The 27,245-nt window shown below is 43.8% G+C and overlaps 1 protein-coding gene across 5 annotated transcripts in view; it reads right to left on the minus strand.

The window, feature by feature from the left end:
- Positions 1 to 291: 291 nt before the first annotated feature.
- The window catches only part of SUSD6 (sushi domain containing 6), an 82,924-nt gene continuing 55,970 nt past the window's right edge, over positions 292 to 27,245 (minus strand). For all 5 annotated transcript variants that reach the window (XM_030948533.1, XM_030948535.1, XM_030948531.1 and 2 more), the window contains 4 exons: positions 12,014 to 12,211; positions 8,935 to 9,073; positions 7,398 to 7,819; positions 292 to 6,398 (listed from right to left, as the gene is read on the minus strand). In XM_030948533.1, coding sequence (XP_030804393.1) covers positions 6,373 to 6,398; positions 7,398 to 7,819; positions 8,935 to 9,073; positions 12,014 to 12,211 — 785 coding nt within the window. In that variant the 3' untranslated portion in view covers positions 292 to 6,372. The remainder of the gene's footprint in view (positions 6,399 to 7,397; positions 7,820 to 8,934; positions 9,074 to 12,013; positions 12,212 to 27,245) is intronic.

Raw genomic sequence — 27,245 nt, forward strand, 5'->3', positions numbered from 1 at the left:
TAAACCTTTCCCCCCTGCCCAGCCTGGCCTCATTCCTCAAGGAATTCTATGCAAGCACACCAAGGGCAGCCTTTGCTTCTGAACTTGGGAACTTGATCCTTCTAAAGCTGTGCCAACTCTGAACCTCTCTTACTCAAGCCAAATGAGCTTCCCTAGCTTTAGCTTCATCTTGGTTTTCACAACTGCAACAAATTAATTAATGATCTGCTAGATTTCCAGGCCACAAAGCCTAAGCAGTTAAAACAAAACAGAAAAAACCCTACCAAACAAACAAACACAAGAAATTATAGCTTCACTTCAAAAGATTTTTTTTTAATTTAGAAATGCAGTTATATACATAGAACAATTAAATTAAACTTTGTACAAATATTAAAATACTATTTTCACACCCACTGCAATGTACAGGATACCACAAAATACATATAAAATAAAGCAAAATAAAACTGATTGAGTGACATCCTGTACAGCATCAGTTATGGTTTTAAATCCCACATGTATATGGAGTACCATTCTGCAAATAATTCCATAGTGGTGCAATTCAGATAAAAGGAAAACACATATAGGAAAGAAAAGATTAATGCAGAAAGGCAATCAAGCTTCCCTTGCACTTGGATCAGCAACTACCAGCAGTCTACCCACCACATCATTGGACTTCTGCCTCACAAACAACTTCACTTTGTTTTCTTTTGGAAGGAAGCAACTCGGAGAATCTGAACTGAAACATTTTCCAGCAGAACTCACTTGCCTCTGTCTGATCTCACTCAAGGACAGAAGCAAAAGCATAGTTTACAGAAAGCATATAAAGAGCATCAATACAACATGTTCTGGTGGGTACAGAGATCTGAACATCACCTGCAGAGGGCTGAGTTTGAAAGCAGTGCTGAACACAGGGCCCTGAAGTGTGGGAGGGGCGTGTTCTGTCCTGGTGTGCTAGGACTGGAAAAAAGCTTACTTCTTGTATAAAAATACACCTTAAAATGAAGCCTGGTCTAGGAAACCTCTTTGCACTTTCAAAGCTTATAGCAGAGAAAAACTGTTTTCTAATGAAGCTCTTCTGCAAGTGAAGGTTTTCACACAGAGCAATTTCAATCTGCTGTTCCCTGGCAAGGACTGAAGGGTGAGGACGGGGTGAGGCAGGATGTGCAAAATGAATGGGATTTATTGCATTTATATACAAAAAACCAAAGTGAAATTTATTTAAATAGGTATCTGGATAGAGTAACAAGGCAGATTTTTTGTTTAAACTGCTATCAGACCAGTAAAACCACATTTTTTGCAAGTATGTTCTAAAAAGGTCAGCAAGGACAGCTCAGTGTGTCCAACCAGTTGTACATTATTTTGTTTTTATACAGCAAGCCTGCTGGTGTATGCTAAATCATCTAACAAAGCACAACCTTCCTTACAACCTGGTCATGACTGCAATAGCTCATTAGCCTGTAGTAAACCTGTGTTTTCTGCTCTTCCTTAGACAGCTCTTTGTGTTCCCTTTTCTGTGCTGCAAACAACTGAACCATCCCAGATTATTTCCAATGGCTGAGCCAGTTGCTCTCTTAGCCCCGCTCCTGAGTACTGACCCAAGTCATCCACCTCTTGGAGCACCTCAGGATGTTTCTTCCCAAAGCATGTGGAACAGATTTCTTCCTACACACCCGAGTTCTCCACACACTGAAAGGCCAAATTAAGACTCCAGAGGCAGTAAACAATTCACCACACCAGAGCTGAAAGGCCAAGGAGAAACCTCAGCAGAGATGTCCAAGGGGTGAAAAGCACTCTGCTTGCTGAGTACACATCCTGCTACCCAGCAACTTCCCTGGTGGTTAAAGATAAAAACGCATTAAGCTGTTCTCCCTCCCAAACTCATGAAGTTTTAACTCAGCAACCACCCCAAAGGCTCACATGCTTCAGTGCATCTCTCCTGACTTAATTTTTACATCTTCTGCAGTTAATGATGGGGAGGTACAAGCTATTTGAAACCAGAACACACAAACCCCTCTCTCACCAGTGCTGCTGACACCCTTCAGGGCTGCAGGAGGCTGTGACACAGTCCAAGCTGGCTCATCACTGCAGACCCTGATGAGAGACTGACCCACTTCCCCATGGGTCACTGCCAACTTCACATCGTGGTTCTCTCAGGCTGGTCCAGTTCTACAATGCTTGGCTGTAAACACTGAAATGAGTTGCATTTAGTTTTTAAAAGAACTATAGAACTGGAAAGGAGCAAGGAAGTTTTTCTATTGCACATAATATCCTGAATTTCTGAAATGCCCTTTCTCCCCCCTCAACTATCAGACTCCAAAAATAATGGAAAGCTCTAAAATAAGTGCTATTTTTACTTTTCTCAATATAATTTAATAATTTTAATGTTCTTGAATATCACAGAATCTAGCACATATGACAAAGCATGAGATGATTATGCTGGGAGTGTTAAATAAGAAAAAATGCCTCCCTTTGAAATCTTTTGCCAGACATAGATGGTGGAAGAAAAGGTATGGAGACTGTGGCTCCATCAGGGAAAAAAAAAAGGGGAAAAACCCATTTACTGTACTACATCTTGCAAGGCTGAGCCTCTGTGCTTCCTATCCACAACACTGGGATCCAGGCTGCATCTACTTATGGCAAAATCCCGAGAGAACACACTCAGCTCAGAAATAACAAACACTGCTGAGGCAGAGCACAGCTCACATCTGAGTGATCTTTAGGCTTCAGGCCTTGCTCCCATAAGTAAAGATAGGACTGTGCAAAATAGATTTTCCTGTATCTTACCCAAAGACTTCTCAGTCCTTCAGCGTCTGCAGAATTTAAACAAACATGAATGAATAATAATCATTTGATAACCAGTAAAGTGAGGCCCTTGCTCTCCCCTTTGAAAAAGTTGTCAGACGTCTTTTGGGTTCTTCCCCTGCTGTTTCACCTCATTTTATAAGAAAATTAACTCTAAAGCTAAGGATATGGATGAACAGTGTGAAGCCTCCAAACTGTGTTCCATATTCCAGCTCACACAGATCCTTGGGGCCTGTTCCCACAAGATCTGCTGCAGGGAATAGAGCTATTCTGCAGGATCTGGAATAATCAGATGGATTACAGCCAGCACGGAGACTGGCCTGGAAGCTGCTGGCACACCCTCAACAAGCCAACAGAAGCTGCCTGTTTATGCTTGATCACAATAGCTACACTTGCATATTTCCCTCCTCCACCTCCGTATTTCCCCAACTCGTTAAAAGCCATTTCCAACAATTAGTATAGAATCCAGTGATATGAGCTTTAACAAGACCAAGTGCTGCACTTCGGCCACAACAACCCCCTGCAGTGCTACCGGCTGGGGGAAGAGCTGCTGGACAGCTGCCAGGCAGAAAAGGACCTGGGTTCACTGACTGATGTGACTGAACATGTAGCCAGTGTGTGCCCAGGTGGCCTAAAGGGCCAATGGCATCCTGGCCTGTACCAGGAGCAGTGTGGCCAGCAGGAGCAGGGCAGAGATTGTCCCCCTGTACTCGGCAAGGTTAGGCCCCACCTTGAGTGCTGTGTTCTGTTCTGGGCCCCTTTAATTTAGGAAGGACATTGAGATGCTGAAATGCATCCAGACAAGAGCAACAAGGCTGGTGAAGGGTCTGGAGCACAAATCCTATGAGAAGGCTGAAGGAGCTGGGGTTGTGCAGCCTGGAGAAGAGGAGGCTCGGGGAGATCTTATCATTTTCTACAACTCCCTGAAAGGAGGGTGTAGCCAGGTGGGGGTCAGTTTCTGCTCCCAGGTAAAGTCTTAAGCTGCGCCAGGGGAAGTTTAGGCTGGACATTAGAAAGAAATTCTTCACAGAAAGAGTGACTGGGCATTGCAATGGGCTGCCCAGGGAGGTGGTGGAGTCACTCAGTGTCATGGTCTAGTTGACAAAGTGGTGTTCAGTCATAGGTTGGACTTGATGGTCATAAAGGTCCTTTCCAACCTACTTAATTCTGTGTGATTCTGTGAAATTAAAGTACTCCCTCTTTGTAGAGCTTGCTTCCTTTTCTTCCCCACTCAAACTGAGTTTTCTCTTCCAAGCTGGCAGTTCTTGTTTTACAACAGCAGAGAGGAGGCCAGGCCACAGAGGATGTGTTTTCTGCTGGTGGTGCAGGTGCTCGTCCAGCACAAGGTTAGGCCTTGGGATCAGCTTCCAGCTTCTCCCACCAACCTGGAACTAGCACTACCCCTTTCAGGAAGGCAACGCATTCCCAACTTCTATACCTTGAATTGCAGAGGGTCAGTTTGAGCAGACAGGACCTTAAATGCATAAAAAGCAACTCCTGCTCTGAGCTGTTTAGGCAGCAGGAAAGTCACACAGACTTTCCTCCCCACTCCCTTACTACTACACTAGCTCAAACCCTCCAATAAACCAATGAAGGAGAATTTACTCAAGCTCAGACCATTTCCAACAATCAAAAAGCTAAACAAAATCGTCCCCATGCTTATTTTTAAAAATTCCAATGGCAGATGTGTAAACAACATTTGTCCTCTACAGCTCTGGAAGCTGAGATACCACAGCCCACTGTAAAATGACACAAGATCTTCACCATCCAAACTTTAAAAAAATACCTAAATCACCCAAATGGGATTTATCAAATTCCTGTGTTAATGCAAAGTAACACGAACAGGGAAGGATGTTCAAAACACTTTCATTTTAAATTAACATGCCTCTATAACAAGGATAGGGGAAAAAGGATTCTTCCATCCACAGGCACACACTGTTCCACGTGTCCTGGGATTTAACAGCTATTCAGGAAAAGGAATAGCAAATACACAGCTGGACACTATGGCAAATCCCCATTTCAAAGAACTGGAGCTAAGCCACAGTGATTTTAAACATAAAGATGTTGTATCATTATTGTCAAATGCTGTAATGGTTTTTTACTGTAGCAACGAGGATGAGGACGGTGAGGACTGCAAACCAAAAGCAAAGCAGCAAAGACAGCATCCCTGTTTACCTGTACATTACCACATGATGTGTAAGGCCATGACATTTTGCTCCTTCAACTCAAAAATGTAGCAGCTTCTCATAGAGCAAACACTTCCCTGGTTACTTCAAGACAGTTATGACAAGGTACATGCATCTAAGAAGCCAACTCTTGTGAAACCAATCCCATGGAACTTGGACCATCTACCCCAGACAACTGTGGCTTCCTGCAGTTATGGAGTCCCAACACAGACAATCTGACCTGCTGTAGATAACTGTGGCGGGCAGAGGTACACGTATTTCTGAATTTTCTCTTCCCTACGACCAGAACTTGAAACAATCCTCAAAACTTCAGCACTGAGCTGTGGTGTCCTCTAGCACTGCTGTCAGTGTACTCAATTTTCCCTCAGAGCAACAGGCTGGCACTGTGTTTAGGAAAAGCTTTACAAAAGCTGCTTACCCCCAGCCACAAGGGAGGAGCCCTTCTCTATGGGCCCACTGGAGCCCAGCAGGATAAAACCGCAGACCCTTTGCTGTATGAAGCGAGGAAGACACACCAGCCTATGAGATGGCAGCTACCCAGGATTCAAGTACCTACTGTGGCTGGAAAAGGTATTTGGGATTGCACCAATGGCACTAGGAATTCACTACCTACAGGCATTTTTTGTCATGGTATTTTCAAACACCTGAACCTCTTCCACTGGGCTGCACTGGTAGAGGAAGAAGGAGGAGACAAAAATCATTTTCAGGAATGGACTCCTGCAGAGATGGGACAGAGGGCATTCCTACATGTTGGACTTCTCAGCCTTCGGTGTTTAAGCAATTCTCAGTGAACTGTTCCTGCAGGGCTAAGCTGTCACACAGCCCATCTCAGGCGCTTCTAGACATCACAAGCTGCCCCTTAACTGCAGCCCTCCCAAGCCCAATGTCAGTCCCAGTGAGGCATTCTGTCCTGCCCTATCACACAGAGGATGCTGGAAGAAGAGCCTATATAACATATATATGTATATTTAAAGTGTGTCTGCACCCAGCAAGCAAGCAGGTTTAGCCCCTGCTCTCTGGGCAGCAGAAGGGCTAGAAAGGCTGATAAGCTGCGACAAGCCGGTGTGAGGAGGAGAAAGGCACAAGAAAGGAGCAGCTCTTCAGAGACTGCTGTCAAACATCTGGCTGGGGAAGAGGAGAGGAGAGCTCAAATCCACTCCATTCCTTGAGCCCCTGATGCTGATGGAATGGGGAAGCCAGTGCTGCACCAACTCCACTGGTGCATCCAGGAGGCAACCTGGCAACATCCTTTGGATCTTCAGCTGAGGGCATCTCTTCTTGGAGGTATCCAGGGTACAGCTTGCGAGGATGGGGAAGACTGCACAGAGTGCTTCTGTCCCAAAGGCAGGGAGAGAAGAGGAGGAAGAAATCCAAGATGGAGAAAAATAGACAAACACAGCAGACCTCATGCTTCCTTCAATAAGGGAATATCTGAATGGCGGGGAGAGAAAAAAAAAAAGAAAAAGTAGTCAAAGTTCTGTAGTTCAACATACACCAGAAAAAGTACTATTGAAAGCAAGACAGGCTCCCACTGTCATAACATGACAATGCAGTGTCTTCCTCTCATCACAGCACAAAGGAACTCTGGAGGATCTGCTCCAGCCTGCCCCTGAGAGTGGGACCATCACCAGCTCCAGGCCCAAAAAACTTCAAGGACAGATTCCATCACCACTCTGGGTTTATATTTGGTCCTGCATTACCCTCCTAGCACCAAGTATTTCTTAATACCACGGAAAGGGGAATTTCTGCCCCGAGCTATCTACAAGCTAGTTACATTTCTTGCCTAAGACACGGCAGTCCCTGCAGAAGCAACCTTAAGCTACAACTTCACATCAGCTCTGGCATTGCAAAGCCCCTCCTTCAGGACAGCACAGAAGTGAGGAATAAAAGATGTTTTGATTGTTCAACAGACTTGCCCCTCTACCCTCTACAGTAAGTTCAAGCACATCCCTCTTAGGTCTTGCAGGCTAAGGCTGCAGCACTGAATGCTTTGTGGCAGAAAGCTGCTTACTAAAATAGTCTAAAAATTAAGCAGCCCAAATATCACAAAGGGTTTGTATTCCAAGCATGTCCTCCCACTCCCTCCAACTTAGTTTCCGCAAACACAGTTATTTTACTGCTTTTGCACTATGATGCTAGAGGCTGGATTTCTCTGAAAATCCTTTGTTACAACAAGAGTAAGCAGTAGACGAACTTGCTCAGACTGCCCTAGGCTCCCAGTTCTGAGAACACTGAATTCTTCAGAAGGTATTAAATACTGCTTACATGTCTAAGAGGTGAAACATGCTATAGAGACTGGATCTTTTCAAAAGCTGCTCTAGTGGCAGACACACATAGGGGCATCCCTTGCCATTTTTTCACCCTAGATAATCAACTCAGAACCTACTCTTAAAAGGGTCTCATTTAGTACTTCTTGCACAAGTCACTTACCATCTGTGTACTCCTCAGAGGAAGTGAGTGATAAAAGGCTCTGTATGTCACTGCTTTCTGAATCTTGGACCTCTTTGTGTACAGGTCTACTGCTAGCCACGCCAGCTACCCAGGAAGAGGTAGCAGCCTGATGCACAAGAACAGTTTCAGAGCGCTGAGAGCCACTGGCTTCACACAGTCCAGAATGTCCAGGGGCTTCATCTTCTCTTTCAAAGGTATTGTGAGCCCCTTGGTCCGGCTGCTGCATCTCTCTGGGTCCATTCTGTCCAGCTCCCTCTGAGAGTACGATCTGCACTCGGGAGTCTGAGGGTGGAATGCAATTCCCTGTGCTGCCATATACTGCTTCTTCATAGGAGGGCAAGGCCACTTGGACACCATCCACCATAATAGAGACCTGATCTCCAGACACACCTTGGTCCCGCCTCAAAAAACAAAGATACCAAGGGGGGGAGAAAAAATAAATCAAGTTGAGTATTTATTTTACTATATATATCTTACTAAGAATCCAAGTAACCTCCCTTGGCAGAACTCTAACTCTCACAATTTAGGGGAGGACAGAAACTTGAATGGTGGTTTAAAAAGGTCAAGCAAGCACAGTCTTGGAGCCCTGTGTGAATTGCCACTAAACATGAGCAGGGGCTGTAATTCGTGGCACCCGATGGATTTAGCAGCAAGAGCTGGAAAGGTTACAATGCTTCCCCCCCTGCCCACTTACTTCCATAGCTAAATTTGACAAAGGTCATGACTCAGCTCCATGCCCTTGGCAAAGAGCACTGTTGAGGTCAGCCTGGTGCACTGCTACATTCCACAACACCCAGCACTGTTTGTTCCGCTGCCTCTGCTGCCGGCCAGAAAACCTCTGGCAGGATGGGGAAGACAGCTCTGGCACAGCATGAATCACCTGGTCTCGTAAGACCTGAGAGAAAATGTTTCTTTTCTAGTGGTTTGGGCCTTTTCAGAAGAGGGCAGACTGCAGGGCTCCACCTCTCAACCTCCCCACTGCTGGAGCGTCTGCCTTAGCTGGAAGCAGTGTCATGGCTGGGTCTCTCCTCTCATCCACAAACCCAGGCCAGGAGGGTTCTCCTCCCGCAGCAGAGAAGAATCGCAGACTTGCACATGTATCTGAAGAGCAGTACTGCTTAATTTCAGGTCCACAGGACCTCAAGCAGGGAAAGATGCACATATATACACCCAGACTTCAGTAGCTATCTGAAGCTAGAAGAGATAGGAAACTGATCTACAGCAGGCTAGTAAATATCATAACTTTTTCCATTCAAAGCCAAGGCAACAGCATAAGGAAGTCACTCACTGGGTAGCACATAAGACTGGGGACTGCATGTGGGCTCACAGACCACCATTTCAGAGAAGTGCTGGATCAGCAGGATGGGGCAGAGATGTCTCTGAGGTGTTGAAAAGAGGAACAAGGAAGCGAGGAGCCAAGTTGCTCCAAAATGAAGGTCTGACCCAACTACCTGAATGGGTTTCTACTGCAAAGAAACAGGGGGCTCTGAGTCCCTCCAAACCCAGCTACACTTACCTGCTGTGATGGAACGACTTCAGCTTTGGCTGCAGCAACACAAACAGCACAACCAACAGCAGAATCAGGGCAACAGAGCTTGCTGTGGAGGCTACTATGGACAGCGTGGGCACTCCAATTGTGGGAGGAGAGTCCTTCTCTACAAAACCAAGGGGAACACAAGGTAAAATGTGTCACTGCCATAGAGAAGGAAAAACATTCACACTGCTCCTCAGGACTTACTCCTGGGTGTGTGTGCAAGGAACCCACGTTTCCCATACAAGCCACATCACCTATCTCAGTTTGCAGCTCAAGCTGACACCTCTCCATCAGCTGTAAAGGGAACCCAAAATAAAACAGGCACGTACAAGGGTCCTTTGGAAAAACAAAGAGCAAACAGACAAGCAATGGAAGCAGACCATGGGAACTGACAGATGGTGTAAGGGTCATGTTACGTATGGATCTGCCTGAGCAAAAGCTAGAGAATGTCATGATGTCACCAGCAAGGCCAGTAATTGTCTAGCACAATAAGCAACATATTTTAGGCCAAACAACAGAAAAAGTTCCAAAAAACATTTTTTCTCAGCTAATGTAACAGCCTTGCAAAGAGGGGTGGAAGTCAACTGGCTGGGTATTCTTATGCACTTATTACAATTAAGACACAGAAAATATTAAGTTTCTCTCACACACAAACATATGCCAGAGGATAGAGAAGGAAGGCAGATGTTTTTTCAGGTTGCTGAGTTTTCAGTGTTAGATACATGTGCCCTGTTCACATTACTCTTTCCTGCCCTTCTGCAGCTGTGCTGTGTGACTGCACGGAAACCAATTTGGCTATTAAAGGACCTGTGCAGGAATAAACTGGGAGTGAAGAGAGAATGGCTTGGAGGTGGTATTGCTGACCACTGCATACCATGCCTAGAAGGCTATACTAGTCCTTTCACCTCTCTAGAGGAAATAATTGTCTCTATGTGTTGTTTCTGTCCCTAATTTGTGTCTTTGGTAGAGATCCAAAAAGCCTCACCTACCCATCAGCAAATACTACTGTGAACTGCACATTTGGTTTATGCAATTCCTCAGTTCCTCTTTCTATATCCAACACATTCTTCAGGAGCACAGGGCTCAAACTGCAGAGGGAATTCAGGACACATGCAATGAGGGATGACAAGCAGAACAACAGGTAAACAGAAAAAAAAAGAGTTGGAGGATCATTATTTTTAAGCCTCCAGCCTGAAATCTATCCCAGGACAGGCATTTAAGATGGAAACCTAGTTTGCAATTTTCTGCATCATCTCTTGGGGTCAAACCTACTTGGTTTAGTTGTTTTGAACTTGTTTCTTTGAAATCTTTTAGAAGTAGCTTGACCCCTCCCCAGAAAAAAAACACAAAAACAAAAACCAGTGACTAGCACATTTTTCCCTATGGCAAATAGGGTTGAGTAAGGATTTTAACTTCCAGCATTCCTCAGGGCACTAACAGGAACAAGGGAAGATGCCCCATTTTCAGCATCACTACATGATGCTGTCAAACTGCTCACTATCCAGGGTGCACTCCAGAACATTTACCATCTCATATGCCAAAAAAACGTCACTACCTCGTACAATAAACTGCCAAAAGGCTATGGGGCTGACAGGCTCAGAGCTGCACAAAACATGTGATAACTGCTAGGGACTTATTTATCCTACATGGAGCAGGTAGGATCTTACCCTTACCAATAATTTTAAGACTACTGCCTTTCTAGAGTCTCCCACCTCCTTCCCCTTCTTTGAGCCTTTTGAAGGAGACCCACTAGTTAAGAGTCAGCTATCTCTGACCCTGAACAGTTGATTTAAAGCTTGTGTTGTGAAAGCAATGGCTTTTTCATTGGGTCAGACTTTTGAGGCACCATATTTTTGATAATGCCACTGACCCTTCAAGATGCTAAAGAAATCTGAGGCATTTCTGCTCACCACAACACAATCCTTTAGCTAGACCAAGTGCCACCATGCAGGAATGCCACTCAGGGAACACTGTGTGCAATAGCACAGCTTTGCTCTCCAGCCTGGCTGCAGCAAGGGGAAGGGGGATCACTGCAGAAGGGAAGCTTAAGCTGAATTTGAAAAACCCCTTCAGAATCTATTTGCTGCCAGGTAAACTCCCAGATCCTTCCTTATAAATCACAGGAAGGGGCTATTGGAGTGGCATAAAAAGACAGCATCTTTGGGACAGGACAGGATGTTCCAGAGATCACAGGTATGCAGTGAGCTCCATAAAGAATTTGATGAAGGTACTTTTTTCTTTTCCCTGTTTCTTTCCAATTAAGCTGACATATTTTGCTTTATGTATTATGAGACTTAATTCCGAAGTGTACATCCTGCTGGCTCAGCATGACTGAGTAGTAAGGTTCTATCAACAAGCCCACCTAGAAGAGGGGAGAGAGCTCTCCTTTTATCCAATATACCCACTGTTAAAAGCAGAAAAGTAGTAGGCAAATTAAGAGCTGTATGATGAATATTTTCCTGCAAATATTTTTACTTTGCTGCTTTGATGGAGGAATTCCTGTTCAGCTGGGGAGACACAAAACAAAAGCTGTCCACTTCTATTTGGAGAGAAGCAGAAATAATTTGTCAGCAATGTCCTTTCCCACCAGTACAGTGAAAAGCAGCACCATCAATCTTTTCGGCACAGGAAATCAACGGTTACTTAACCTGTTTACAAGGAAGACTGACTCTACACACACATGTGCGCAGACTCACTGAGGGAGATGCATAATCAAGCCCATCAAGGAAAACCAGACAGCATGGAAAATGCTACTGTTAGGGCCTCCAGCATTCCTGGGATGAGAGCCTCAAGATAAGAGGCTCGACATAAATAACAAGCTCCCTACTTTATACTCCTGTCCATGGCTTTTCTCCTTGTGTTAGGGACTCTAAGTCTGCATCTGACAGGCTGCTACTGAAGAGACATTTTGAAGAAAGAGTCATGATTGTGAGCTGTATGTATGAAATTGCTGGAGCAATGAGACACAGCCATATATGGACTTCCTCAGCATCACACTAAGTGCTTAAGGATAATCTGAAAAGTCAATGCAAGGGCAATTCTAGAGTCAGGGAGCACTCACCTGGGCTGAGTCTGCAGCTGACTTCCATGGCTGGGTTCCACTCTCCATTCTTGCATGTCAAGTATTTATAATCTCCTTTCAGCATGTAGCCTTCAACACACAGATACTCTATGACACTTCCCGAAGTCAGAGGGTTGTTGCAGGGGCTAGGGTGGCATTTATAGCCTCCATTCTCAGGTTGTGGTGGCTGGGGACAATCTGGTAAAAAAGAAAGTGTCATGAAGGACATCTCAGAAGAAGATGTCTATTACACAATATATATGAAAAATAGGCAAGACTTCCACCTAGAAACACCCACTAAATTAGGAAACTACTAAAACCGAGAAGAAAGGCTGTTACACAATGGCAGAGAACACCTCTGATAGCATTTTTGTGATTGTTAAATGCTGCTTGTTATCCCAGTACAGTCCAACTGGCAGGCACCAAACTGGTGATACTTTTGAATAGTGACACAACACAGATTCTGCATGAAAGAGGCCCAGGAAATCCTTACTGCTATCTTCTCCCCACAGCTGTTTCACTAGAGACTGGGGTGAACCTAACAACCAAGTTTTCATATTAGTCTGGCAGGGAAAGAGTGTGAGACATATTGCAAGGAATAAGGAATGCAAAAACCCCTCTGTACTATGGGTACACAGTGTCAAGGTGCAGACCTGCCTCATCATAAGGCACCCTAGAAGCCTGTAAAAACACACAGATTTTTGACTATTTTACATAGATATGCCACCAACAAGATTGGCAACAGAGCTTTGTTGCAGTAGGATGAACTTCTTCACTGAAAGGGTGGTCAGGCATTAAAATAGGCTGCACATGGGATGGTGAAGTCACCATCCCTGGAAGACTGCAAGAAACAACTGGACATGGCACTTAGTGCTATGGTTTAGTTACATGGTGGTGTTCCATCAAAGGTTGGACTTGATCATCTCAAGGGGACTTCTCCTAGGACCAAATGTTCTAGTCTACTTTTAAAAAGGAATTCAGTGTATTAGGAAAACTTTTTTTAAAAACCCCTCTGTCTGAGTGTTAAAAGTGCTTCATATTCCTTTTTGCATCTCCATTACCCTGACTAGTGGGTATAGGCCCATGTGGTATCTGGCACATACCAGCACTTTTCTTGCAGAATTTTCAACAGCCATTCAAATAAAAACAAACCAAAACTGAGGAAACTGCACTGAAAACAGGATATTTGTCTTGCTCAGAACTTTCTCTCTTCTGACAGGTCACAATGACCCTTCAGAACAGCCCCAATAATTTCCGCGGACATGTATCTGCCCGGTTGAAAGATGGAGAAATCCAGATTTTTCCCTTAAAATTCACATCAGCTTCCCAGACTTCATAAAAGAAAATACATCATAGATCCCTCTGGAGACATTTTGGGGCATGGAAGATCAGTCAGCCCACCCAGGGTGTTCTATCAGAGCATGGTGACCCAGGCCTGTCCTTAAACCCCAGAGCACACAGTCTCCCATGTTCTACCTCTAAGTGACCCACTTACTGTGGGACAAACAGCAACAATCAGCTCCACAAAGTTCAAGAAATTGAATTTTTAGTAAGATTTAAGAAACAAAAGAAAACTTGAGATTCATTCTCTGTGGAAAAATTTGCCACATTGCCTTAGTGCAAACAACTCTTGAACCTAAACACGTGTGAGAATACAGCACAGGTAGTGCTTGCAAATGCCAATAAACCCTGAGATGAAGTGCTGACTGAAGTCAAAAATGCTCTGGTATGGGTTCTGCCAGCTTTATAACTGCAATTCAATTTACTTCTTCAGAAAAGGTTAACAAGGGTCTAAGCAGCAAGAGGACTTTGTTCTTGAGATTTATTCTTAAATAAACTTCAGAGAAGCCACTGTCCTGTGCCTCATGAGTTTTAACTGTTACCTCTTCTGCGCTTTTCATCTTTTCTTTCTGCAATAATTTTGTAACCAGTGTTTTAATCCTGCATATTATGAGGCTGAACTTCCTTTCACTGTGAACCTGTGAAACATCTCAGGGCAGCTGGGATCAGCCAAAGCAACACATTAGTGGCACATTTCACATTCAAGCACATAGACAATTGCCCTGGTTCATCTGCAGTCCAGGAGAGGTTTTTGTGCTAAATTGCAAAACCATTTGAGCACCAGAGATATTTTTAGCAGTTTAGCAGGTACCTCTCCTGGCACAGGTGGAGAGCTGCAGGTAAAAGACAGCACCACCACAGCAGTTGCCAAAACTCAAGAGCAGACAGAACAACCCTACAGCTTTTTATACTACAGCAGGTACCTGGAATTGCTTGGGAGTCATGCACAGCATCTTTCTGCTGACTGCAGCCAAGAGCTCAGTCCCACAGTTCCCTTTTCTCCTGAGCTATGCCCATGAGCTGAGCTGAACCTGGCCAGTGCACTAGGAGCCCTTCTGCACACAGAAGCAGCTCACTGTTGGTTCCCCTTCTATCATGAAGTGCCGCCTACACTGATGAAATTTCTCAGTTATGTACAAAAATCAGCCAGCCAACAAGAAACAGGCACTCATTTACTTTGCAATAGCACTCTCAAAGGCTTGGAAACACCACCACATCAGGCACCTGCAGAACCCTGATCTGGTCTTCAGGAGATGCACAGCTATTCAACTGCAAACTGGGTTCCTCCTCACCTCCACAGACCACTTGGACAGGAAAGGAAAGAAGCAGCTGGTAAGTGTGTTCAGGCAGTTATGCCTGACTTGTCCTATTCTCAGGGACGGGATTGCAGAATCAACCACCTCCCCTTCCCTCTACCCCCAACCTTCATTTGTCATCACAGCATCCAGGAGCGCACAAGTATTTTAAAATGTCACGTTCACTGTGATGGAAGAATATTGTCTGTGTGCTGTGAAATAGATGAAAAAGGCCTGGATTAGGCAGCCAGAACATCAATACCCTCCACATGATTGAGCTGATCCTGGACTGTCCTTCGCAAGGCAGACTCAGGGGAACAAAGCAGCTCAGAGCCTGCAGCTCTGGGGAGGTCTACTACAAGTGTTGATGGCACTGAAAATTGCTGAAGGCAAGGCTTGGGTGGGTAAAATGATGGACTGGTGGCACCTGAAAAACTGAGAAAGTCAAATACCTCTGCTCCCTGCTAGACCAGCTCTCTGTCCCTGGCATCTCTGACAGAATGCAGCACCTCTGCAAACCAGGGCCCAGTCCAGCATAACACAGGCATCCAGAATGCCTGGGACAGACAAGGCAGCAACCTGTTTCCTAAGCTTTCACTGCCCTCAGCTTTCACACTCTCCATAACAGGTTTCTTCAACTGCCTCCATATGTGCACTCTAAACTGGGGCTAACAGAAGACAAAGTACAAGTTTGACTCTGCACCATCCTTTACGTCTCCAGCAGCAAAGCTTATGCCCAAGCTTGCAGCACTGGTATGTTCACAGCAATACCGAACCAGGCAGAGCATCCCATTTACTGTTGTCCACAGAACAAAGCACTGACACTTCAGGGGTGAAAAATGCTGGGTACCAACTGCTGCCAGAACACAGACCCAGAGCAGCCTGTGCCTGGCTGTGGTCAGCAGCCAGAAGGGGCTGGGGCTGCCTGTGTGAACTGTGTGTTACTGCTCTGGAGCACGGTTCTGTTGGGATGGTTCACTGCTGGGAACAGAAAGATACATGCAGGAATTTCATCAACTCCCTCCCTGAAACACGTATTTTTGGAAGTATCCCAGGGCTTGTGAGACATCTTAAGACAAATGTTCATGCCGGGGAGGGAAGAGTAAGAGAGCCAAGTTACAAAAGTCACCAACTTCCTAGGGGGTTACTGACATTCTAGGCTTGCACAGCTATTGCCAGGATCTTGAGTCATCAAGCTTTCAGGATGCACAGAAATAGGTTTTAAGCATTTCTCCACTTTGTACAAAGGGAGCAAATACTCCCAGAGGCCCTGTTTCTAGGAGGTACTGAAGCTTATGACATCTCCTGAGAGAGCTGGTTCTCTGCCAGCATATGCTGCTGGAAAACAGAAAGGAAATAGAAGTCCAAAGACTTAGAACGTCATTGAACTCCATTCAGAGGTAAAGAAATTGTCATTTCCAGATTGACAGGCAGAAATTAAGTTATGCACTGGAGCTTCTGTAAATGCCATTCCAAACCACTAAGTATTTAATATACAGTTTTTTAATACGTACATGAAAAAATACTAAGCCAGTATGTACCTCCACCCATCATCCCACCAAATCACCTATAAGCACCGTATTTTTCTGTTTTGGTCACATGAAAAAATACTGTCCTCCTTCAAGGAGGGCTAACTGCTCTGATGTTCTTTGAATAGCTGTTATCAGCTTGACAATAACCACCACAACACTAAGGAACTTCCTTTTTGTTGCAGCAACAGCAACATCATATTGTACCTTCACCAGCTCCCTTTTCCATGGCTCTCCTTCAAGCAGCAATCCTCACTTGCTTCCTCTTCCACCAGATTCACAGACAGCTGTGAGGAGCTGGAATCCAGCTTCTTTTAGAGACAGTAAGAGATGTCAGTTGGCCAAATTGATTAATCTAATCACCAAAGGATGAAATGATTCTTTCATGTCCTGGCTGAGCTGGAGCTGAGCAGTCGTCCTGAATGCCAACCTGATGCAGAACTAAAAGCATTTCCAGCATAATGTAACAAAGACACAAACCCAAGCCACAGTCATATATAATGCCACAGATGGAAGCATATGGTCTGTTGTGTGCTGACACAGAAGTGAGAGGTTTAAGTGCTCAGAACATAAACCACAGAAGCACAGTTGAGCCTTGATCACTGAGAGTGAAATTCACAGATAAGCAGAAGATTTACAAAGCTCAAGCAGGATGAGTCTGTTGTGGCAAGCACGAAGAACAATACACTCCACTCACACATACAAAGAAAGATTAAATCATACTTCCGACTGGATAATTGTCACAGAATTATAAAAGCTCCCCAGTATTAACCTTCTTTGCACGGGCATAACACCACATATAAGTCTAAGACCTCTCTATCTACAGTCTAATTTGCTTGGCACTGTCTCTTTATTTTCTTCAATCAGTAAGATTCATGGACTCTATGAGAGGTGTTACACCCCTCTTTTCTGCACCAAACTGAACTGTTTTTCAGTCACTAACCTGTTTTATCAGGCCATCTGACTATACAGAGATGAAAACCCAATTCTCCTTAAAAAATGCATTTTTGTGAGGAAAAAACCAAAATCCAAACAAACAACTAAACAAAAAAAGACCACAACCAACCAATAAACCAAGGAAGCAAACAAAAAACCCCTTCTAATCATGATCTGCCAGAGTGCATAACTAAGTTTGTAACTGAGGATTAAGCCACAGCATTGCTCACCTTACGTGGGCAGACAATTGTTTTACACTGAACATCCAGTAATAGTTCTTCTTCTCCACAGCAGGGCACAAAGGTCGCTAAAACTAGGACAGGAACAGTTTTGACAAAATAAATTTGCTCTTTACATGAGTCAGGCCCAAATTCTGGCACCTTCAAGAGGAAGCTGGACACAGCTTCAGGTAAATCCTTCACTGATTACACAAGTGCTCTAGCAGGTTTGACTATCCTCAGAGCAGTGGAAAAGGAGCCTTACAGGTCTATGCTGAAGCACTTTGGAAGCCATTTGTGCTTACAACTGCTCTGCTGGACACCCTCAGCATGTACCCTGCTTGGATACTGTTAACACCTCCTGGCCTTTTAGACATAGTACAATTTTTGTGTGATGTGGAAACTAGAAACGGAGGATGCTAAGTACAGTACTTCTCTTTCTTAATCTACAACATTTACTCCATTTAACAGATACTATCAAGACAGAAGAAAAACATCCTATAAACAGAAAACACCCTCCTAATCAAGACAAATACTCCCCTGGCTAGTCTGGTTAAACTTGTCATGATGTCTCATGTCAGCAGGTCTTACCTGGTGAGCAAACATCTCTGTGAAGCAGAACACAGAAGCACCCAATTAAAGTGTCCCAGTGCTAGAGGCCATGCCATTGCTTCCATGCTGTTTCCCCTGAAGCCAGATCCTAACTTTCTTCTACTACTTTGATTGCCCTACAGTAGGATTTCTGTGGAATAGCTCAGGAAACGTTGGCTTGCCTCAAGGCCTGCCACCTTTTTGTCTCTTCTTCTATCTCCTGTCACATGGGAAGGTTTCCTCCTGGTCATAGTCATTTCCTGTTCACCCTCTTACAAGTTGTGCTTCAGCACACTCCACAGTGGCAAGGAGAACTTCTCTGTCCAAGTCTCCGGTTCTCCAAAACGTTGTCATCTTTATTCTTTCAGACAGGACTTGCCACCAGCCTTAAAAACAGCATATCTAGAAAAGCACCCAAAATAAACACAGGATAACTCCATCTTCCAGTTACTTGTCCCTGATTCAGAGACTTAAATTTTCAATTTGGATAATTTTTGTGTTCATCACCTCAATATAGCTGAGGGAACTGCAAAAGCTATTACTAATTTCTGGCAAGGACCTTTCAAACAACCCCAAACTCTAAGGGAGAAACCCTCCCTTCTCTACTCCCACCTTCAATCTGGGTCTTGCCACAGCTAAATGGGTGCTCTGAAATACTAATTCCATCTGAAGCCTTCTGCAGAGGCTGTGCATTTTCAGCATCTCAGACCTGAGGTTCAGGTTTAACACCATGCTGAAAAGAACAGAGCCAGATTCACACCTCTTTTCCAGTTAGTGCCCTGGACAGGCTTGCAGCAATAGTGGGGCTTTTATCAATTGCCATTTGCACACAAATTCATACACAGGGCTTCATCTTTTTTTTACACAATGCTTTTTCACAATAAAAACATGACAGCCTGATGCAGTCAGCAGGCTAGAAGTGCAAGCCAGGGAGCAGCAAGAATGCTCACTTCAGCTTCCACAGGGTCTGGCCATTCTACTGGCATGCTGCCCATGGATCCCACTCAGGGGTGACACTGAACGTTGGTTTGGCCTCAGCAAATGCATTCAGCTGCTTCCTAACAAGAGCTCTGGCCATATTTGCTAATAGAAGAGACATCTTTTTCTCTCCTTGCAGAGTTCCAGTTCTTGCCAGCAGGGCGCTACCTGACCTCTCTGCTAATCTCCTGGTTGTTTAGTAAGCCAATAAGGAAAGAATTTACTCCTCCCTTTGCCCATTTCTTGGATATACTCCTAACTTCTGTCACCAGTACTCAGAGAAGCACGAATGTGATCCAACCAGATAACAGCATCAGTGCTGTCCTCAGCCACACAGCAGGGTAGTCAGCCACAGCCACAAGCTGCAGACAGTCTCCAGTGCTCCAGGTTACACACAACAGAACACACTGCAAGTAACTTTAATTAAATTTGTTAGGTTTGGGTCTTCTTTGGTTTTGTTTTGGTGAGTTTGTTGAGGTCTGGGGATTTTTCTTGTTTTTTAGTGTAACTTTTCCTCTCAGGGAAGACATTGTCTCAAACACGTCCACATTTGCGAAGGTAGGACAGATCCTTACATACGATATGATGAACTCAAACCCCACTATGCACCTACTGAGAGAAAAAAAAATGAAATGTAGTACCAAAACTAAAGGCACACACACAACTGGCATATGTGCCATTTTCAACAACAAGCACTTATTTTATAAGCCCTTTGGAACTACTGGATGGGAAATTCACTATCCAAGTTAGCTGCTTTATCCCCTATGCTCTGCAGAGTCTAGGCAAAAGGTGGTTTCCTGCCTTGAGAAGAAAAAAGATCAAAATATATATACCTATTATATTCAAAGAACACACAACTACTGTTCATGTCCCTCTAACCCAAGTCTCCTGCTGTGTCATTCTCTGGGGGAACAGGGGAAAACAGGCTGATGGAAGAAGAAAAACATTCCACAAGCTTCTTCTTCAGTAAGGAATTTTTCTTCTTAAACCAGGGTCTTCAGTCCCTTCAGTCCCTGTCTCAGGCAGAAGATTTCCTTCTGCCTGAGACAGGACTGGTTTGGCTCCAGGAGCCTTCTGCAGCAAGGGAGATGACAGAGGAAGATGACTAGCCAGCTTCGCTTTCAGTGTGAAATCCAGAGAAGCAATATCCTCGTTTTTTCCTCTCCTCCCTTGAACACACAAACCAGCCTATAAACAGCAGAAGCCACTTTTGGCACCCCTTCCCTCAACATCTCTTCAGTTTTAGTAAGAAGCAAGTCTGTTACAATTTCATACCCCTTTTAGACTAGCTGTGACAGCTAAACACCATCTTTTACCAAAGAAAGAAACACTTCCTAGGCAGTTGGTCTGGAGAGAAAAAGCACCTTGATAAGCTTTGATCAACATCACTGCCGCTCCCCACCCACACCTTCCTTCCTGTTGAGAAAGCAATAACAAGGGGATGTGCTTTAGTGGTAGATTGAAAAGCAGTCACCCCCACCCACATTTTCCAACAAGAGTGCCAGTTCCATTTCTGAATGCTAAATACCTTCAGGTTTCCAACTAACCATGCTTGCCTGGATGCACTCAAAAGCTTTCAGCAGCGCAGCGTCCCACTATGCACCCTCTGCTCCTGCATTGTCCTTCCCAGGCAGAGAGCCTGGATTAATATTAGGCTAGGAAATTGCTCATCAAGTATTTCAGGGACAAACGTCACTGCTTTTAACAGCAGGTTTGTGCTGAACACAAAGAGCTTTACACCAGGGTTTCTCTTGGCAGGCTGGCTCCAAGAAGCACAATGACCTGATCTGGAAATAATATTTGAGATTTTATCCTCCTCCAGCATCTTCAGAGCATGTTTTAGCCCACACAATGAAATTCCAACCCAAATGTGTGCTGCAGTCATTAGAAAGCTTTTTTCCCAGAGGACAAGAGGGTCTCTCCTGGCGGAGGTGAAGCATGCTTTGCTCCCCTTCCAGGTAGCTCAAGGTATTAGTGGGGTTTTTTTTGGTTTTTGCCCACCAGAGTACTAGCCTGTGTGTTTTAACTACACACAGCAGCTGCAGATAGAACATGTGAAAAGGGACCCAGACTGAAGCCATCCTCTGCCAACTGGCAAGAGTTGACAACTTGATGTGCTTCTAGCCAGAGACAGGATTTACTCTGTAAAACACAGATTACCAGATGCCCAGGTTTTCCACTGGTCTGTAATTTCTGGGGAGGAGATAGGGACTGGAATCAGGAGAACAGATTTTGAATCTTCTCCTTTTCAGCACTCTGGCTTTCTATAGCAGATGGGTCATTTCCCAAAGGGGCAAACCTGATACAGCAGCTGCTGCTGGGGCCTAGTCACAACAGCTGAGGCTAAAGGACCTCTTTATATTTAACTTATAGGAGGCAGAAGTCAATAAAAGGCCTCCATTGTGAGTGCACACACTTCTCACTGACCCTGCCCCTAAAATATTTAAAGCCTTCCTAAAAACACACTGCAAAACATAACCCTCTTTTGAGTTCTGTGTATTAAGCAGGGGCCAAGTCCACTGAAAAATAAGCTCTCTGTCTTTACTGGCTCCAGATGCTGCTTATTCTGAAGTCACAGACAGAAGGCCAAACTGAGCAGGGCTGGAGTCTTCACAGGGAAATTACAGTTTCCCCAGCAAGGGCATACTCTGAAAAGGATGCTTATTTTTTTTAATGTCGTAATGTGGGTAAATGAGAAGAACCAAAGCAAAGAGATTTGTATATATAATCATATAGCTGTGCATTAATATAATTAGACACAAGCACTTAAAATGTGTACAGTAACAGGCACCCCTCACAGTCATCCCATACACAGTAAAGCTGCATTTTTTTTTCTCATTTTCCTTCTTTCTTTTTTTTTCCCCTTAGGGCAGGGGAAGAAAAAGCAAGAAAGAAAAGACTCTAATTGCAGCCTTCCACCAATGCAGTCGCCATCTGGTAACTCAAGAGACACATGGAGACGAATTATCTTAATTAACACGTTACAAGAGTATTTAAAAAAACTCTATGCTTATTAACACTCAGCTGTGATTAGCCAACCACGGAGGAAGCCTGCTAGTGCAACATTAATTACGGGTCTTGTCTGTCTTTCTATTAGAAATATGATTTTTTTTTTTTACCCCCAGTAGTTTATCTATCTCCGAAAAAGAAAACCATTAGCATCAAAACTTACACTAAAATGCAAATTATATTTACGTTCTACAAGAGTCAAAATGTTTAGGCTATATGAAGCTGCCACTGGTGCTTCTACAGTGCTACAGATTGTCTGGATATAAAACATGCTTCTCTCTGCCCCTTAGAAAGCCTTGCTTCAGTTAAAGAACTCCCAGTGTCACTGATATTTTGGCAGAAAAATAAATGTCATGTCTTTCAAGTTTCTTTCCCCCTTCATAACAGGACAGACTTTGCTGTATGCTTGGCAGATGGAAAACCAAGATACAAATTCCAGGTCTAACAAAAACCACATCTGCAAAAGGAAGATTTCTGCAATGGAAAGCAGCAACCAAACACAACTTCACTCCAGCAGCACATCTGCCTCCCTAGAAAAGTGCTACTCACTGTGACAACTGCATTGTTTTCCCTGTTATAAGCCCACCTGTAATGTGGTCTCCTCAGAGACATTCCCAAGTGATTGAGCCTGACAGGCTCCGGGACTGACACTGTCCAGTTTTTCAGAGTTAGCTCTGTGTTATGTTTGCACAAGGATGGCTGCAGCAGGGCTCTCATCCGTGCCAGGCATTCTGGACATCAGGAAAACACCAAATCATAAGACAAAAACCTGGTGCTTCTAAACAAAGCCAGGATGATAAATTAATTCCGGAAACATTAAAAAGGAGGAGGAAGCAAACTGGGAACAACTGCAGAAGTACTTTTAAGATCTTCTGATACTGTAATCTTACTGCTGTACACACATACAAATGAATTAAAGTTATTGGTGATGTGTGTGGAAGCTCGTGAAGTTTACTTATGTCCCATAAAGATGAAGAGCAGCTGACCAGTACTTTACAACATCCCACACTGCCAGGACAATATAAACAATTTGCATCTGGGCTGCAGTTGGAGTCAGCAGCACAGTGGCTGCAAAAAAGCCAACTTAATACAGAAACTTACTCTCACCCATTGGCATAGTGCAGCTTTCCAAGTGGCCACATTTCATTTGCTTTTGTTTTCTAAGGCTGCTTCCAGCCTCCCTGTGTCTTCTTCCAACCACCCTATAATTATTTTCACATGTTCCAAGAAGGAAATTAAGCAAGTGCTGTAGAAACACTTTGTATAATCAAAAGGTTCCAGATTCTGCTTTTGAACCCAAAACCCAGTAGCCTGTGGGCTCCTAAGAGAGGGCTCTTCCAGTTCTAGATTTTCTTTTATATTGCAACAAAGAGGAGATTATTTAAAAATAATAAGAATTGTCAAAATAAATTGGTGGTCTTACAAAAAAGAAACAGACAGCTGTGCAGGAACTTACTTCATACAGCTCTGATTTGTCATCTTGTCCCTGCTTACCTGTTTCTCAAAACTTACAAAACTAAAAACTGTTCTCAGTTCAGGGGTAACCTGCACATATACCCCACTGTTTTCTTGTCCGTTCCTAAGTGGATTTTCAGTTTGGACATAGCAATACCCTAAGGTGGGGTTTTTTTTAGGATAAAAGCCTGACACACACTATGGGGCTCTGGTGTAATGAAAAACATCTCACACTTCAGTAAGAACAATGAGACAGTATAGGAAAAAGCATAACTATGCTCTTCAGCATAACATGATAGTCATGCTGATGGACACAGGCAACTGGTCTGTAAAGACCTGACTGAAATGAATACAGTCCCTCTACTGACACTAGGTGAGGACACCAGGGAAACACACCTTAAAGACACAGCAGAGCAAAACTTGTCTCTAGCAGCAAGTGACACAAGGCCCTCAACTTAGCAGTGCCTCAGGAAACTTAACTTGCTTGTGGATTTCCATATGGCTACAAAACTTCTACTCCTGAAACTTCAGCCTAGTACAGCAGTCACGCTCCTTTTCCCAATAAGGCCTTAGAAGTTTTTGCTATGAGAGTTTCCCAAAATATGTCCCTGTTGTGGACTCCAGCATGGCCACCCAAGTGCAGGATGATACATATCACTTGGTAACACCAACAGCAGTGGGAGTCCATTGCTCCCTGTCCACCATGAGGTGGAACTCAGGCAGACACCAACAACCACCACAACAACTGGCTTCCTCTTACCCTACAGGCCAGTTCATGCCCACCTTCTAATCCCAGTTCTGAGTTACTCTTGACAAAGATCAATGCACAGTCATAAGTCTGCTCGTGAGGCAGTCCTAAAATCCATGGGAATCTGAAGTAATAATTTCTGAGTTTAGATACACTTAGCCAAGTCACTGCCCTGATAGGCCTCCTTCGTTCACTAATGAACCTTTTGCAATTGATTCATTTTTCATCCTTTCAGCAGCAGCAGCTGTTGCCTCTGACTCAGCCTATCCAAAATGTACTGATTTGGAAGTTGGGCCAAGGCTGATCTAGTAATGGCTTGTGCACAGGACAGCGCTGTGCACTAAATATTGTTCCACCTTCATCTGTGTGGAAATAAAACTGAGACGCTCAGAGGCCTGGGTTACTGAAGTTTTCCTATGCAATTCATCTACTGACAGATTTGCTAGGGAAAGGTGGGTAAGGACAGTGATCCTGAAACTCCAATCTGATACACCAACACACAGAGGAGAGTACTTTTTCATTCTGCCATGCTATTTCTCTTCTGGCTTTTGGCTCTGCTCAGGACCACGTGAACATAACAGAATCTAATATCTGGGCAGATGTGTTTATCCTTTAAGAATGACTCATCTGTATGACGGGACTTGTCAAAACAAGCACTCAGATAATTTACCACTGACTGGGCAGAACTGCAAAGACTTATTATCCTTGTCTCACTGGAAAGCCTCTCTTGAGCACAGTCATATTTTCAGTCTAGATGTGGTTAGTTTAGCTGCAAGTATTAAGTCATCTTTCCTACCAGCTTTAGAGAAGCTCAGCATGACAAACAACTTCTCTACAGAGTCCAGCACAACAGACCCACCAGACCCACCTGAACACTCCTCAAGTCATCCTGTTCAAAGTGGGAGGCACATCAGACTGCATAGTACCAGAAGTACTGCACATGGCAAACATACTTTCCCAGAGACCCCAGCGCTACAGTCTCCCACTTATGCAAGCTCAGTCAGTCTGAGCTTCACTTTCTTGAATGGACAGCTGATACAGACCCAATCCAAACTCTAATAAATTCAAAAGCTCTAAGATAGAGTGAAGCTGAAGAACTCATCTTCAAAGAAAAGTAAGAAGTTTCTTATACTGAGATGAACTATATAGAAGTTTCTTATATTGAGATGACACACCTCTCTAAATTGCCTAACACTTGAACAGTGTTGGAGCAATTTAACAGCTAGGGAGGTGATAGTAGGAAAGGTGGTGTCAGACCCTGTATAACCTGCACTGAAACTTAACACCCACTCAGCAAGTAATCTCTATTTACTGGCAATACAAAGAATTAAAGAGTATTTTTTGGCAAGAAGGAAGGAAATCCAGTGAAGCTACTAGTAAGCTTGCTTTGTGACTGGAGCATGACTAGCAAGAGGCATCAAGGTCTAGTGGGATGCTGCTGCTACTTTGATTTACCAGTCACAGAAGACATGATCAGCTCTGGCAGAACAGGCAAAGTCCCACACACTCTACCAACTCAGAGTCTGCTGGGGATCAAATGGTACACAGTAAGAAAATAGGAACTTAGCATTATGCATACAAATGCAGTGTATAGAAAATCCAGATTATCAACCACCTTCTTTGAGAAGACTGTCTTGCTATAAAGATGTACTTATTTCAAAGTGTTTGTTTTTTCATCTCCATTTTTCCAGTCCCTACCAACATCTCTAAGCAAATCAATGGATATGAAATAGCAATTGTCAAAAGCATTCCTAGCAGCAAACGTGAATTCTTCCTTTCTGTCTTTGTATCTTCTCATCTCAAACACTCACAAGGTAAACACAGCTGAACTGAAACAAGCCAGGATTGGGAAACTGTTCAAAAAACAAGCTCCTTCCACAGCTGGCAAGAAAAGTGTTCAGAGAAGATGTGTAAAAAGAGCTCTCACCCTTTGAAATACTATTTGTCCTTTGACACTTTCACTATAGCCGCTGGAATCAATGCACAGGCATGGCAAAATATCCAGCTGAAAATGCATGTAATAAGAGTAAAAAAAAAAAGTCAGAAGTAGCAACTGCCAAGACAGAACTCATTTGTAGCCCTTGATGCCTGATAAAAATGTAGGAAAATATTATATATCATTCTGTCCATCTGACATAAGAAGAAATTATAAAACATAAAACCCCAAACCCTACAGTGTAACCATTTTCAAAAACAAAATCTTCAGGAAAGAAATCAGGTCTCCTCAAGGACTACTAAACTTCAATCTTGTTTCCCTGCAACTCACTGCTTTTAGCAATAAGAAATAAAAGAGTGTACATATTCTTTGCTTCTTGTTTATATTCCCTTGCAACTTAGACAAGTTCTTATTTTGTAACAATTAAAAAGCCAAGTTAAAGCCACAAAACAAAACAAAGAACCTCCCAATGCTTTATTATGGGGTTCCTTTTCATAGGAAGGTTTGGGTTGAAAGGGACCCTGAAGATCACCTAGTTCCAAACCCTCTGTGATAGGCAGGGACACTTTTCACTAGATCTTGCAGTGCTTCCCTCTCTTCTGCTTCTTGCATGCCAGCTGTTTTTTTTAATATTATTTGTGACATTTCATTAAGTTTCATTTATGGTTCTGAGGTATTTATTTGCTCAGCATTCTCAAGTGGCTTTCTTCAGCTACATCTTATCTCTACAGCATCATTAGTCCTGTCAGAGCAGTTCTTGCTAAAGCAGCAGTATTTCTCAGGGCAGTGTACATTTCACAGGATAACAACAGTGTGAAAACGCTTAATTGAATTTTGGTTCTGTAAAGCACCAAGAATCACACCTCAGTGACCACATTTTACCTGGATCATTCTTGACTTCAACAGGCCAAGTCTGACAGATACTATTATAATTTCCTGCCAGCCAGACCTTGAGGTCTAGAACAGTACCTTACTGAAAAGGAGAGACTGTTGCAGGCCAGATTCTTCCAGACAATTCAGCTGATTTTCAGATGCTGTTCCAAACCCTGTTTCCTTGACTACCACAAGAACCAAAACAATATGAGACCATTTTGTTTGTTGCCCTATGTAATTCCACACAGCATTTACAGCATCAAGTTGGAGATATTTCAAGTCCCTCCTGAGCTTCTTACAGATTTTTCTCCTCCTTTCTCAAA

This window comes from Camarhynchus parvulus, chromosome 5 (assembly GCF_901933205.1).
Source record: "Camarhynchus parvulus chromosome 5, STF_HiC, whole genome shotgun sequence".
Lineage (NCBI taxonomy): Eukaryota > Metazoa > Chordata > Aves > Passeriformes > Thraupidae > Camarhynchus > Camarhynchus parvulus.